Genomic DNA, 14450 nt, shown 5'->3' on the forward strand with positions numbered 1-14450 from the left:
AAAGCGAATCCACAGACTGAATAGCTGGGTCCACATTGGCAGTTTCCATCTGCTTGGGCAATACTATTTTAATAACTATTTTCCTCTGACATTGGACTCTGGTAGAGGTCTGTATTAGCCATCAGCACAGTGATTAATGCAGGAGAGCACAGGCTGATGACATCCCATCCCAGTGCACTGTGTAGTGATGGGGGTCGAAGCACGGTTAGGTAATTCCATTTTCGTAAATCTGGGCAACAATGAATTTACTGCATAAAGGAACTGGTGTTTCACGTCAAGGGGGAGGGGGGGGGGGGTTCTGTATCTTTTTTTTTTTTTAAGTTCTCAGAAATACTAAACGCATATATATTTGTTTGCAATTTTATTTATGACTGTAAAGTTTCTGGTCCAATTAGATATTGTATGAAAAAAGCCCAGAAGATCGTGTTCAGGGTCTTTTTTTTTGTTTGGGCCCCAATCCTGGTAGCCCATTCCTTTCAACTAAAGTATAAATAAGACATCCACACACAAGATATTAGTTCTAGGAAGTATTTATAGAAATGAATATCCACAGGTTTGATTTTTTTTTTTAAATACAAAGATTACGGTAGACAACTTCCATCTGTTTCCTGTCTTAAAAAATTCTAAAAGCATTTAAAAAAATAGAGATTTTTAGCACCTTTTAGACACATGAGGAATTCATATACTCACTGGTGACTTTGCTGTACCATGTACCTGAGTCCATTCCCAACTGCTCAAGGTTAATATTTGATATGCACACAAATGAGTTGCTAAACACCAGTCTGCAGGCCTTCCAGTGCACCATACTTCCTAGATCATATATATATATATATATATATATATATATATATATATATATATATATATATATATATATAACCCTACAGGCCAAAAGCCATACAAAGCACAGTTCCTACTTTCTTACATTATGTACTTTTCACATCGTGGTCTGTAAGCTCTGCAAGGCCTCTACCAAATCAGCGTGGCCAGAACTGGATCTTGAGTCCCTTATGTCCCAGTTGCCTACATTTGAGAAGAAGGGGACCACAAGCTCTCTTACAGAGCTCCTATGGACTCCCTGCTTGGGAATCTGCCACTGACCCGATGCCTGTGGTCCCTTACACATGAAGAAAAAAGGTTGACTATTTGGAGCTTTGCCTAAGTAACACTGTACAATCTGCATTGGAAGACCATTCTAGGCAGTAGTAGTTCCCCCAAGTAGTTTTCATACTACAAAAAAGTTGAAGAGTACCTGGAGCACTCATGGTCCCTTGACCATTTTCAGCTGCCCAAAGGAGCCAAAACGCCTGATGAAGGTACTCTTTAGGGTTGACCAATAATATGGATGGCACTATCAGACTGGTTGCTGGTGGCTTTAGAGCTGTATGCACTATCATTCTAGACTTCACTGTGTACACACCTAGCAGAGCTGGGAATTTTCAGGGTTCTATGGACCATAGTTTCTCCTTCCATTTGTCTCATCCAAACAAGTAAACGTGTATAACTAGATATAAAACAAATATAACTAACATACATCCTGGATTAAAAAATTACAACGGTCCCAAGTAGTTAAACATGCCCTTATCAGGCTGGGCAGATCAAGTATAGAGCAGCCTTAATCCAGGGAGCACAGTGTCTACTGGGCATCTGCCACCCTAAAGACCAAAGTCAAGAGTAACCGGGGTGAGTCAGTAGGATAACAACTGCTTCATAAGCATTGCAGCTCCAAAAAACATTTAGGTTGACCTATTGTTTTTTTTAAGAGTACTCTAATAAATACAGTGGTAGTCACCAGGTTTTTGTCATAGGGAAAGCTAGGAAACAAACATTCACAAGAGATTAATGCAGACGTATGCGCGTGTCTGTAACTACAAGTGGTTAAATATTACAGAAGAAAAGAGAGACTATTCCAAATTTGGTGCAAAGTTTTGAGGCAGCCATAAACTTTGCCACCTTTGCACAACTGCTTTTCTATCATAGGCTAGCTTCCTCTTAGGACAGTCTGGTTGCTAAGAACCATGTGCTACGGGGAAGGCTGGATTTTCAGTAGGAGTTGGCACAACTAGAATCAATATGATCTCAGTTGGAATTTCAAATTTTTTTTTTGGAATTGCAGCCTCTTTCACAATGCGAAACTAGAAGTGTTTGTGTTGAGCTGAGGCATAGAATAGCTCAATCAGTATATCCAAGCGATGTGGCCCCATAAGAACGGGACAGTAACACTGCACATTAATGTTCAGAGAAGAGCAGCTTCCGACTCTTTGGTCTCTGGATGCAAGAAGGAATCTTGGGAAGTCCATGTGTAGCCATTGCCAGGAGAGGCACCAGTATGGCTGTTCTAAATGTGCTCCTACTTCTGGCTGGTAGACATGAAGCTGTTTTCAATGCAAAGAACAATGAAGTTCTTGTTGCAACTCTGAGAACGCTGCTCTAGGAGTTTCCCACTTGATAAAGACGAAGCTTGACCAGTGACGACGGTCTCATCTGTACGCCAGGTCTCACAGTAGTTCTCAGTTAGGCGCCGACCTTTGTTGTCTGATCCGTGCCAGATCATCTTCTGTGGCCTAAATGGCAAACATTAAGTCATTAGATGGGATACTTTTGACGTGTGGAATAGTGTAAAGGATCATAACAAGAACTGTCCAAACTAGCACATTTGTCACTGCAAGCTTTATTTTAATGAATCGAGTTCTAATTAAGCCCATCAGATGGAAGTAGAATTTGCCTTGAATTTTAATACTAAATCGAATGTTAAGTGCCAAGTCTCCATTCTCCACTATGCATGATAATCTAGTGCTTTCACATTCCCTGGGTTGGACAAATCCATCTCAAATTGCTATCTGCAAGGATTTTGCAGCCTAAGCACAATGGAGTTTGTGGACATATACATTGAATGACTACTTTAGGCCACTTTCACACGGGCGACATAATCGCGCGATTCTCCAGTGATGCGACAGCGCTACAAATCGCCTGTATGTGAAGCCCATGCGTTTCTTCACATTAACAATGTTTTGTAGGCTGCTACATTAAAAAAAAAATCGTTGCATGCTGAATATCACCGCGATTTGCGATGTAGCCCATGTTTCCCTATGGAGCCTTTCTTTCTGTTGCATTGCATCGAACGGTTTTTATGCGGTGCGATGCAACTTTTATAGTAGGAAATCCTACTGTTTCCTCTAAAATAAGGCCTATCTGCATTTAAAAAAATAAATAAATACATCGCCTGTCAGTTTCGCCGAGCATTTCCTCTGAAGCTCCGGCAGATTTGCTTGTAGTTTTCAGCCAACGCTTCCTAGTTTGGAGGTTTAAAATCCCCACCTCCCAGGAAGAGCTGGCTCTGATTGGTTCTGGAATGCCGTGGCTCAGCCAATCACTGCAGCGCTTGATGAACCAATCACAGCTATCGCGTTGAATGGCTGTAATTGGTTCATTGAGCGCTGGCTCTGATTGGCTGAGCCACAGCGTTCCAGAACCAATCAGAGCCAGCGCTTCCTGGAGGCGGGGGTGCAACATAGATCTGGATTCATGTAATAAGGTAATGTTTTTTCACAGCTTAGTGATTAAAGGGGAATTCTGGGACCTTTTTTAATTTTTTTCTATTCATGACCGATAAGGACCCTTTGCTCGGATCCCTGCCGATCAACTGATTCTTAGGGCCGTTGTCACTGCAGTCAGCACAGAAAGCACTGACCATACCTTTCATCAAGAGAAAAAAAAAATGTAAAAATCCCCGGAATACCTCTTTAATTTTTGCGGTCTTTTGCTCGCTGTAGTTTTACCTTTCCTGTGTTTCTCAGATAGCGATGGCACTTGAACTGGTTGTCCGCTGAGCATCCGACTCACCAATGATGTTTGCTTAGCGTGCTGGATGTTTCAGCACCTTACACTCTTTGTGTAGTGCATTGTATTCTATTGACTACTGGGCTACACAAACGGTGTAATTGCACTACAACAGCAATGTAGCACACCGCACCAGTGAAGCTGCTGAATATTACATCTGTATAGTCCACCTGTTCTAAGGAATGACGAGTTTCCATCTGTTCTAAGGAATGACAAGTTGTGCATTCAGACACATTAAATAGAGCGTCAGCAGTGTATTCCGCTGCAATTTGCTGCCTGTCCGTCAGAACTATTCTTGACATCCTCCTCTGACTCCTTTTGTTAACCAGCCTATGTCCACAGGATTCCCTTTCATTGGATGTTCTTCATCGATCACACAATTTTTCATATACTCTTAACACTGTTGCATGAGAAAGCCTTACAATGTTGGCAATCTTTGAAACATTTGAAACATTGGCCCCTGCTTTTACTTTTTCTCATATGGTATACATATTATAGTGCATTGGAAACCTGCCAATGGGGCTTATATTCAATTTATCTACAACTGATAACACAAATTCTGGCAGCACTTTCCAATGCCAATATGTAAATATATTGTAGCTTGACCTACCAAGTAGAATCCGTTGCAACATCCCGTCCATCAAATGAATAGATTCGAGCCCCAGGCGTCATCTGTCCCTCAGAACCAGAAAATAGTGATTCCCAGCTGTCGAACAGTGTTTCATCCTGGAAGAGAGTCACATAGCATATAAACTGATGTCAGATTACACTTCTGAAAATATGTGAGCAGATGGGAGTATAACACTAAGAATTGCAATCAAGTCTATGTTGCTTGATTATTGGCTGTCAGTGCGAAGAAGATGACAGCAAGGGCACAAGGGTGGATTTTGTTTTTCAGTAGCGCAGATTGGAAGGAGAGCATTATTTCTCTTCAGGTGTCTAATGCCACACTCACCCGAAGATTAACAATAGGCACGTTGAGTCTGTCAGCTTTACGAACTATGCTGTACAAGTCCTGCAGCCGTGATGATAGGAATGCACGGAACGTCCCACGAAGTCCTGCTTTACGTGCTTGCTCAAAGCACTGGAAGTCAACTCCGCGGATGGAACGCATACTGCCACTTAGCGGGGCATTTAGTGCCACAAGATGTAACTGCAGTGGAAGAAAAAAAAGATATGTAAGAACATATCCAGGAACACAATATGAGAAAGTATAACTGCAACACTCACCGCTGCATAGTACTCTTGGTGTGTGTGGACGGAAGGAGCATTTCTCTCTGGTTCTGCAGGTCTTTGGAAGACTTGAGGTGGTGGCTGGTACTCTGGTTGTTGAGGTTCAGGGTTAACTGGAGGTTGGGGAACATTCTCATCTGTAGACTGATAAGATACTGTTTCTCTGTTGCCAGGATAATTATGGACATGTGGTTGTTCCAGAGCAACTTCATTACCCTACAGAGAAGAGTATCCATTCAGTGACTTATTACAGAGATTGTGATACAAAAGTTGAATATGTATCTCATACGTCCAGGTAGAAAAGTTCTTCAGTAGCCAATCGCGTAACAGATTTTGGTCTTCGCTTTAAAACAAGACATAGATCATGACTCTAGGGACCATCCAGCCTAAGCAACAGCAGGCTAAATTTGGAGCTGCAAAGACTTGCAGCTATGTGGAGGAGTCAACAGGATATGTGCTGATAGTGTGCAGGGGAGGAAGAGTATCTGTGAACATTATCCTGTCCCTATATGGCTTTATGTGACTCCAGGGTGGGGGGAGAACATCAACTCTTGTGCATGTTATCACCCCTGTGTCTTTCAATCAGAGAGAATTCTTGCTATGATGGCCACCTGTTGCGGTAATTTTCTTTCCCAAAAAAGGAGTGAGAAGTCTTATCTGAAGCTCAAAGGCCTCCTTAGACCTAATTAGGCTGCTTATTAACTCCATAATCTGGACATTACTAGATTCCAGACTGTGGTGTCATATATAGGGGGTGGACAAAAATATTTAAACACCATACAAAATGCATGTTTTTTTTAAATATGATTTTTATCCCATGTAACTTAAGTGGGGGTGATATGAGACAGATTCTGCTGGACAGAAATGAACATCTGCCTGAGCAACAGGGTTTACTTGATCAGGGGTTTGAGCCACTCAGCTGCTGCTGCTATGGTAACAGCTGGCTCCCAAAACCATCCAGAGCAGAGCAAGAGGTGAAGTAAACACAAATGTGGCAGGAAAGCTCTCAGCCAAGCAGAGTCAAAAGGGCAGCTCAGTGCTAATGATGAAAATCTCATGCATTTCATATGGTGTTTCCATATATTTGTCCACCCCCTGTACATTACACCAAGCTTCTGTGCCCCATGAATCAACATCAATAAAATTCTGTATACTGTCCCTATCCTATCTGTACCTAGTCTTTAGTATAAAATCTGCAGACCGCTTCTTTAGCTGTACCATTAAACGCTACAGTCATAGCATTAATTACCACTAGAGAAGAATGTATGGTACATTTTTGATGGATGAAACAAATTTCCATCCGTTAAAAATGGCATTTTAACCCAGTGACTGTCCCATAAATAATTGTTTTTAACTAGTTCCACAAAAAAAATCTGGATCTTTCATTTTTAGGTGGTATTGTGCATCTAATTTTCTAATTGAGTCACACTTTAAACCACAAATATTAATTTTCATGCAATTTACTTAAAAATGACAATTTGACACAAAATGACATCATACATTGCCTGCGTGTGTATAACATTTTGACGATGTGCCGGGTGTCTTTATTCAGAAAGTATGTGGCCGTTTAGTATCACATTTTTCTATATTATAATTGATTTAATAATACTGAATGTCAAGTGTGAAAACTGTGCCAGGTAACAGAGGTTCAAAAACTCCTGTCAGCAAAAGGGTGACAGACTTACCTGCCCATTCAGTGTTGCGTATTCTCCAAGCTGTGAAAACAAAATTATAGTCAGCAAAGGTTTCTAAAATAAGAGACTTAAAGGGGGTATCCGGAATGTAAAGTCACCCCCTATCCACAGGGGGTATTTTATGATCGGTGAGGTCCCACCGCTGAAACCTCCACTGAACGGAGGTCCCATGTTCCCTTCTTCTCTACACTGCTGGATTGCTTCTCTCACTTACAGTGACATCTGACTAAATGGAGGGCAGTCCCATTTCATGTGAATGGAGCGTCCCTGCACATGAGCAACCACTGCTCCATTCAATCTCATCCTTACTATGGGGGGGTGTTGGGGGTGGGGTGGTGGTGCAATAAGCCCCAAGTTAGGAGGAGGGGTAGGGGGTAATTTTAGATTTTGGAATAACTCCTTAAGCCCACTCCTGGCATCAGATGTGAAAATAATGGGTATGGGCTATATGAAATTCATTCTGAATTAATAGAAGGGATGATTGGTTTAGAATCCTCATTTCTTGGCCAGACCGGACAGCGGTTACAAAGAGCAGCTCTGGAGGACCTGTCCTGCTCTTCAATACACAGACCATCCATTAATATGGATGGTCTGTGTATTAAAGGGCCCTGAGTAATACTTTATTTTCTCCGCTATGGCACTGTAGTGAAATTGAATAGTTACTACCAAATTTCCTCACAGATCACAGATTTATTGTCCAAGGACCCTTGTAACAGGGGTGCAAAGCAGAGAACTTTTTAAAGTGGGATCAGGATTGCTAACCTATATCTCTTATGTGCCGACCTATACTGTCCATATCACTATGCGCTAGACCACATCTTCTCCAACTCTTCTACATGTCAGATCACTTTCTTTCAAGCTCATGGCCTTTTGGGTTCTCTGTCTGTCCTTGGGTTGCCACCAACCTGGTCATCTCAACCTGGGGACAGACCTGATGTATATTGACTAATATCTAGAGAGATATATAATTGAGAAAATTGTTTATATAAAAGGGTGTGTGTGTGTGTATATATATATATATATATATATATATATATATATATATAATATTATATTATATCATTTTGCATCTATGTCATTCTATTTCATCATGTTTAATAATTCCCTAATGGTTAAGTATGTTCTATGGGACTGGTCATGGGAGTCATTCATTTTCTACGCATGATCTAGGGGGAAGCTTTGATTTTAAATGTCTGTGTTTTTTCTGGTAAAGTAGAGCTATGAATAAGAGCCAAGCTATGTAGGCTCAAAGCACAACCTAAGCTTCAGGTTTTTAAACTACCATGGAATAAAGGAAATATTTTAATTCCTCTATGGAGTGCTGGAAGTTCTTCATTTTTTTCTTTTTGGGGTGTTCTGCCAGTAACTGCAATGGCCGTCTTCCCCTGCACCATTTATACATTAATGGAGATCTGGTGGTGGTGCGCTGGCTCAGGTTTTTCTACCAGTTGTTTCTAATACACTTTTTTTCATTTTACCTACCACACCTTTCCCAGCTCTACTATCAAGGGCATCTGTTCCTATTAGACTGACGGCAGTAAGTAGTTATGTGCCAACTTTCTCCCACACCTTCTAAGAAGGTTTTATTTGCTTCTGCTTAGAACACTAATTTGTTTGGTGAAATCAAGTGTATCTGATTTGTTTCTTCCTATCTTAATATATTTTTGCAAATACAGGTTTTTTTTAATCATTGCTAAATTTCGTAAATATTTTAAAACTTACGAGAATTTTTCGGAATCCATTCTTCACTCGCACATACAATTCTGATTGTTCCAGCACCAGTATAATGGTTCCTTCCTGCAAAGACTGGCCCAAGTGAAGCATTGTTTGATAAGTATGCAGCACTGTAGTCTAATAAAGAAAAAGGGAAGATCATTTACTAAACCAGTAACTATTCTAATTTACTAATCCATTAGCTTTTATAATCTACAAAGGAAATGATAAAAAAATAATATTTTACACAATGATTTTCTGTGCAGAAGACGTCGCCAATGAATGCTCCAAGCAGTCATTGGGTTGAGTCATATGTACAAAAATATCTTACATTTCATGAAAAAAAGGTTGCAAATCCAATTTTAGTTTGTCGCATCTAAACATATATAAGTTCATCTCAAAGCACAGCCCAGATGTCTTGCTGTCCAACAACATGTTTACATGATAGCTTCTCTTAGGCCAATGCCTCTTGATGCATCTGGTTGTGTTTCATGTTTTCTACTCACCGAAGAATATCCTCCTGGAGATCCAGGTGGCCCTGGGGGTCCTGGTGGTCCTGGAATGCTTACAGCTAAGAATATAAATTAATTAATACTCCTGCTATTGTCAAGTGGCAAATAATTACATGTTAGTTCTGTGGGATCAATGTTAACAATATGAACTAGTAGAACTGAAACGCATTTGACAAAAAAGTATTCCATGTTGGTTAATTCGACCACATTGAAAAAGTTGATCGGCTCTACTAACCTTGTCTGTTTGGTCCAGGATACGACTGGGGTCCAGGTGGTCCTGGGGGTCCTTGCAGTCCAGGTGGTCCTTGTCTTCCTTCATATCCCACGCCAGGAGCTCCTGGAGGGCCACGTGCACCTGGAGGACCTTGGACACTGTCTCCTTTAGGTCCCTGAAAATGCAAATATAATCTCAAATTTTTAGGCATGAGCAAGGATACACGAACCTTCAATATGTGAAGTAAATAGAGATAAGTTATCTATATAATGTGTACTCCATATTATTATTCACTTACCGGCAAGCCTGGATATCCAGGATTACCTGGAGGACCTGGAATTCCTGAGTCATATCCACCTCCAGCATCTCCTTTCTCTCCTTTTTCTCCCTAAGAACAAAATGACAGCATTAATTAGATCAAAAGTTCACTCTTAACCAAATTTTGGTAACAGTTTTTGCCTTTTCTTTTCTAAATAAAATGACTTTTTAATTTGTTGGATATAAAAAGGGCCCTAGGGCCACGTCTGCTTCATACCCAGTGGGTGCCGGCTGTCGGAAACAGCTGACACCTGCCGCAAATGCCCATGACTGCAGCCAGCATCAATCTTGGCTATTTGACAATTTACATTTGTAGTCAGGGGCCAAATCTGTAGTACTCAGAACAGCCACTATCAATAATATGGCACTCTGCAGTACAAGTACGATCATGCTCAGATGTAAATACTAAAGAGGTTCTGGCGCATGCCACAGCTGATCGGTGGCGATACCAAGCAGCAGACCCCTACCAATCAGATATTGATAGCCTAAGTTGTGGATTGGCCATCAATTTTAAAAGACTGGATAACTCTTTTAAAGGTTATTTCTCCAAAGTCAAATAAAATTACATTTAATTACTCTAAACACAAATTAACATTCTCATCCTCATAAAAACACTCACCCGAAGTGGGGATTCTCTCAGATCATATGGGAAATTCCCTAAAATATAGAGAATTCATTTTAATACAAGTCTGCAAATCATTCATTACTTAATAGTTGTCTATTTGAACTAGTAATTTGAAACAAATGATCTCCAGTGCTCATCAAAATATGTTTTGTCTTTTTGAAGGCTCAGGAACTCTGCCAGAACACATGAATTGTGGATAAATTAACCCTATGCAATCCCATTTTGCATTCAGGGTTTCCTAGAGGGCTTTTTCTTTCTGCCATTATACAATGGCGCCATCTGCTGGCTAGAGCCAGTACTGCGGTATGGGACATGCTGGAGAGGCCCCCAGTAACAGAGCGGTCAGTAATATACAGTAAGAATACCCTGCTGGACATCTTCTGACATAGGAGCTGTACAGCCTTCAATCAGAATGTCTTCAGACGTCAGACAGTGAATTGGAAAGAGTTAATATATAGTAATATAGAATCCAAATCATTTAGAAGTTCTGAAGATGTTAAAGAATAACTAAACTTTTGGATCACTTTTCAAAATAAGCTGTCGTGTGTGTACATGAGGAATAATGTAATTTCTTGCCATCATATGACTTTCTAGCTATTTTTCCTTCCTTGGGCTCTCTAATTTCTACTTCTCAGTTTTCCCTCAGCTGGTGGGTATAGATTAGCTGATATGATGTCTCCCATACACTGCACGTGCAGAGAAAAGGTAATCCTGTTCCCCTAATATCTCTGTGTAGCACACCACCAGAAGCAGCATGGAGGGCATTATTCAGCAGTACTGAGCAGTGTAGCTGTAAATACAGCACTGTGGTGAAATAAAACACTTATTCTAGTAGGAGCTACAGCAGCATCTCTATGTCTCTGCTGTACTTTCCTCCTCCCCTCTGTAGACTTCTATGGGTAGCAGAGTAGCTACACTCTGATCCCTCGGACTACAGATTTTATCAGTATATTCAGAGTGAGAAGTGGCTTTTAAGTGAAGAAACAGACATTTTTCTGTACTAGAATATATTACAAAGTTTCTTATTTTTAATTGTACGATAAATTTATGAAAAATAGTCTAGATACCCTTTAATTTATGGGTTGCCTGACTTTGCCAGTGAAGTAATCCAAACTTAAAATAGGAGCTATTGAGGACTTTGGCATACGTTTGCCTAAAAGATCTCATACGGCATTTTAATAGAACTTGCTATATTTCAGAATGTATTTTCATTAAAGTGGATATCCACCCTTCAACAACATTTTGCCTTTTTTAATTAGTTTGGTGCTGCCTAATTTCATATTATATCTTCATAGCGGTTGAAGTTCAGTTTTCCTGATCGGTAGCTCTAACTTCCTTGCACAAACAGATTTAAATACTAAAATGCATGTTGCCTGCACCAACCATTAGGGGCAGCATAGCTGCTGACCGCAAAATGTTCATACATTAAACTTAACAACAGAAAACCTTTTGGGATCTCTGCGCCTCGGTGGGATGGGGAGTTTTCTTGGGACACACATTAAATACATAAACACTAAGGAAAGCAAGACAAAGGGTCTGTGCGTAAATTTCATGATATCCGCCTTCACCGATAGGCAAAAACGTCCTCACATAATAATCTTAATCCACAGTCCTCCGGACAATTCTCATTATCCTCCAATTAACCCCCTCCGCTAGGTCATATGGACTCCAGACTGGAGTCAGTGTCTTCTTTTGCATGCAAGCCTGGACATAGGAACCTGTCCAGACTCATAAGCAGTTCACAGCCACTGGTCCGTTTCTGACAACAGTGAAGGGACACACAGTGTCGGTCACCCTCACCTCGATAGTGGGTAGAAGTGGTCAGGACTTGGGAGGACAAGAAGGAGAATCGTCAAAGGACCCGAAATGACTGAGTAAGTCAAACAGTCACAGAGCTGAACGTGATGCCTAGTCATCTGTTTGAGCCTGTATGTGAGTAGAAGCTGACAGTCTGAAGCTGACAGGTACCGCCTGCAGCCTCGCCTACTCCAGATTCGACCTTCCCTTTGTGTTGGGACACAATCATAGCCATCCTGGGCGTCATGCGGCCCACGAGCTGCGGGTTGGACACCCCTGGTATACAGTAAAGCGCTTCTTGGTCTACATGCAAAAATACTTATCAGTAGAGCAGAAGTTAGTGGAAGCTCCTGTTCAGAACAAAAACCACAGGAATGTAGAAAATGATGTTTTGCATCATTTGACATTATCATGCTATTATGTTTCTTGTGTGCGCTGTTTTCTTACCTGGTGGGCCAGGAGGGCCAACATCGCCCTTTTCACCTTCTGGTCCTGGGAATCCTCTTTCCCCTTTGTGTCCTACAACAATATAATAATATTGACAAGAGACTGTCAAGCATGCTACAGAATGTCTTACAAGACTTATTATCAGGTCAAACCATATCTGAAAAGTAGATCTTATGAGTTATAAATTATATTTTCTAGTACATAATCCTTAAAGGGGTTGTCCAACTTATAATTAGCTAGCCAGCTCCCCATGTGTAAAAATAATGAAGGAGCTAAGACCTCTCCAGGCTCCCTGCCATGTCCAGGGCCGCTGCTCCAGGTCTTCCCCGTGATCTAGTGCTGACAGTGTTGTGCACCTGACATCATAGGCGACTGTAGTCAAAAACAGAGCCCAATGCTCAATCACTCAACTCGGTCACTGGCTGCAGCAGCTTGTGATATCCCATACACAGGCTGCTGCAGCCTGTAGACATTATGTCACAGGAGAGACCTGGAGCATCTGCACTGGACACAGTAGGGAGCCGGGAGAGGTGAGCATGAGCTCCTTTATTATGTTTTCACATGGGCAGCCTGTTTAGTTAAAACAGAGTGCGTGGAACAACCCCTTTAATGATCACAATGGAATACCGTCAGGAAATTCCCCACTTCCTTCTGTTTCAATGCCTCCTATAATCTGACAATAGTTCATTTATCTAGAAATAACCACATAACAGCCCCCAGGATACATTACCTGGATACCCTTGTGGCCCAACAGCCCCCTGATCAGTGTATACCTGAAAGACAACAGAGGTTATATTCAAGGCAGTGAAATATGGCCTAGTAAGTACGGTTTACATAAAAGGGATTGTTAATATCAATGTGATGGTTTAGTGCCATACCAAGGCACCAAATGTTACATTTTACTGCTCTGAAACAGCAAAATGACTTCATCAGAGCTTAAATTATACTTGCGACCCCTGCACATATTAACAACATATATGTATTTATTAGATATTTTGTGCATATAAAGGTTACTTACTGGGCTGCCTGCAGGACCTGGTGGGCCAGGAGGTCCAGGTGGTCCCTGTTAAAAGAAAACACTATTGTCATATAATGCTCTTTATGGTGGTTATACACACGTTAGATAATTGTTGGCCGAACCTGCCGATGTCAGCATGACCAATGGCTCACCTAATGTGTATGGTGTTTTCTCAACTTTCTCCCAATGGCATATGTCGGGCGGGGGGGAGGGGGGGGGGAAGGCCTGGACATATTGGGTATCTACATGTCCAATCCTTTTACTTTCAGAGGAGATAAGCTCCCCATGCAGAACACATGCATGCTTGGCTTGTTACTACTGATACCTTATATTGGCTATAGTGGAATTTAATCTGCTAATGTTTAGTGTGAGTAAACAATGAAGATACATAAAACTCACCCTTAGTCCAAAGCCAGTAGGGTCTGCAGATTCACCTTTTTCTCCTTTCATTCCATTCATACCAGGACGACCCTACATAAAAAAAAGTCAGCTTGTCTGAATATTTTTACAAATTTCCTAAAAATTCCCCCCAAACGTATCGGACAGAGATTACTATCACATCAAAAGGCTGTGAAGTTATCTGTAATTCAACACTGGTACAAAAACATTGTTCTATTCATATCTGTAGGTCACACAGTACAAAAATGATTTTACAAGATTTGATGGTTGGTTCTATTTAGACCTAAGCTGGCCAAACACTTGGGATAGAAGTATGTTTATGGCTGAATAGAGAGGAGCGAGCCTACTCGGTAAGGCAGTTACTCGAGCGAGCATCGCTCTTCTTGAGTAATTGCTTAGTGATCCGAGCAGGCTCGGGTGGGAGGGGAGCAGAGCGGGGAGAAGAGAGAGAGAGATCTCTCTCACTCTTCCTCCCGCTCCCCCCGCCCGAGCCTGCTCGGATCACTAAGCAGTTACTAAATAATTGCGATGCTCGCTCGAGTACCTGCCTTACCGAGTAGGCTTGCTCATCTGTATGGCTGAACAATCGCCTGGTTTCGCAGAGTCCGCCACACACCGGAAGAAAAATTCAAGTGCGGCC

The 14450-nt window shown here is 41.4% G+C and overlaps 1 protein-coding gene across 4 annotated transcripts in view; it reads right to left on the minus strand.

Moving 5' to 3' along the window:
- Positions 1-514: 514 nt before the first annotated feature.
- Positions 515-14450, minus strand: part of COL18A1 (collagen type XVIII alpha 1 chain) — a 195425-nt gene continuing 181489 nt past the window's right edge. For all 4 annotated transcript variants that reach the window (XM_066575741.1, XM_066575739.1, XM_066575738.1 and 1 more), the window contains 14 exons: positions 13811-13882; positions 13412-13456; positions 13124-13166; positions 12394-12465; positions 10144-10181; positions 9505-9594; positions 9228-9381; positions 8987-9051; positions 8490-8618; positions 6759-6788; positions 5071-5289; positions 4796-4993; positions 4451-4566; positions 515-2564 (listed from right to left, as the gene is read on the minus strand). In XM_066575741.1, coding sequence (XP_066431838.1) covers positions 2351-2564; positions 4451-4566; positions 4796-4993; positions 5071-5289; positions 6759-6788; positions 8490-8618; positions 8987-9051; positions 9228-9381; positions 9505-9594; positions 10144-10181; positions 12394-12465; positions 13124-13166; positions 13412-13456; positions 13811-13882 — 1485 coding nt within the window. In that variant the 3' untranslated portion in view covers positions 515-2350. The remainder of the gene's footprint in view (positions 2565-4450; positions 4567-4795; positions 4994-5070; positions 5290-6758; positions 6789-8489; positions 8619-8986; positions 9052-9227; positions 9382-9504; positions 9595-10143; positions 10182-12393; positions 12466-13123; positions 13167-13411; positions 13457-13810; positions 13883-14450) is intronic.

This window comes from Eleutherodactylus coqui, chromosome 8 (assembly GCF_035609145.1).
Source record: "Eleutherodactylus coqui strain aEleCoq1 chromosome 8, aEleCoq1.hap1, whole genome shotgun sequence".
In the NCBI taxonomy this organism is placed as follows: Eukaryota; Metazoa; Chordata; class Amphibia; order Anura; family Eleutherodactylidae; genus Eleutherodactylus; species Eleutherodactylus coqui.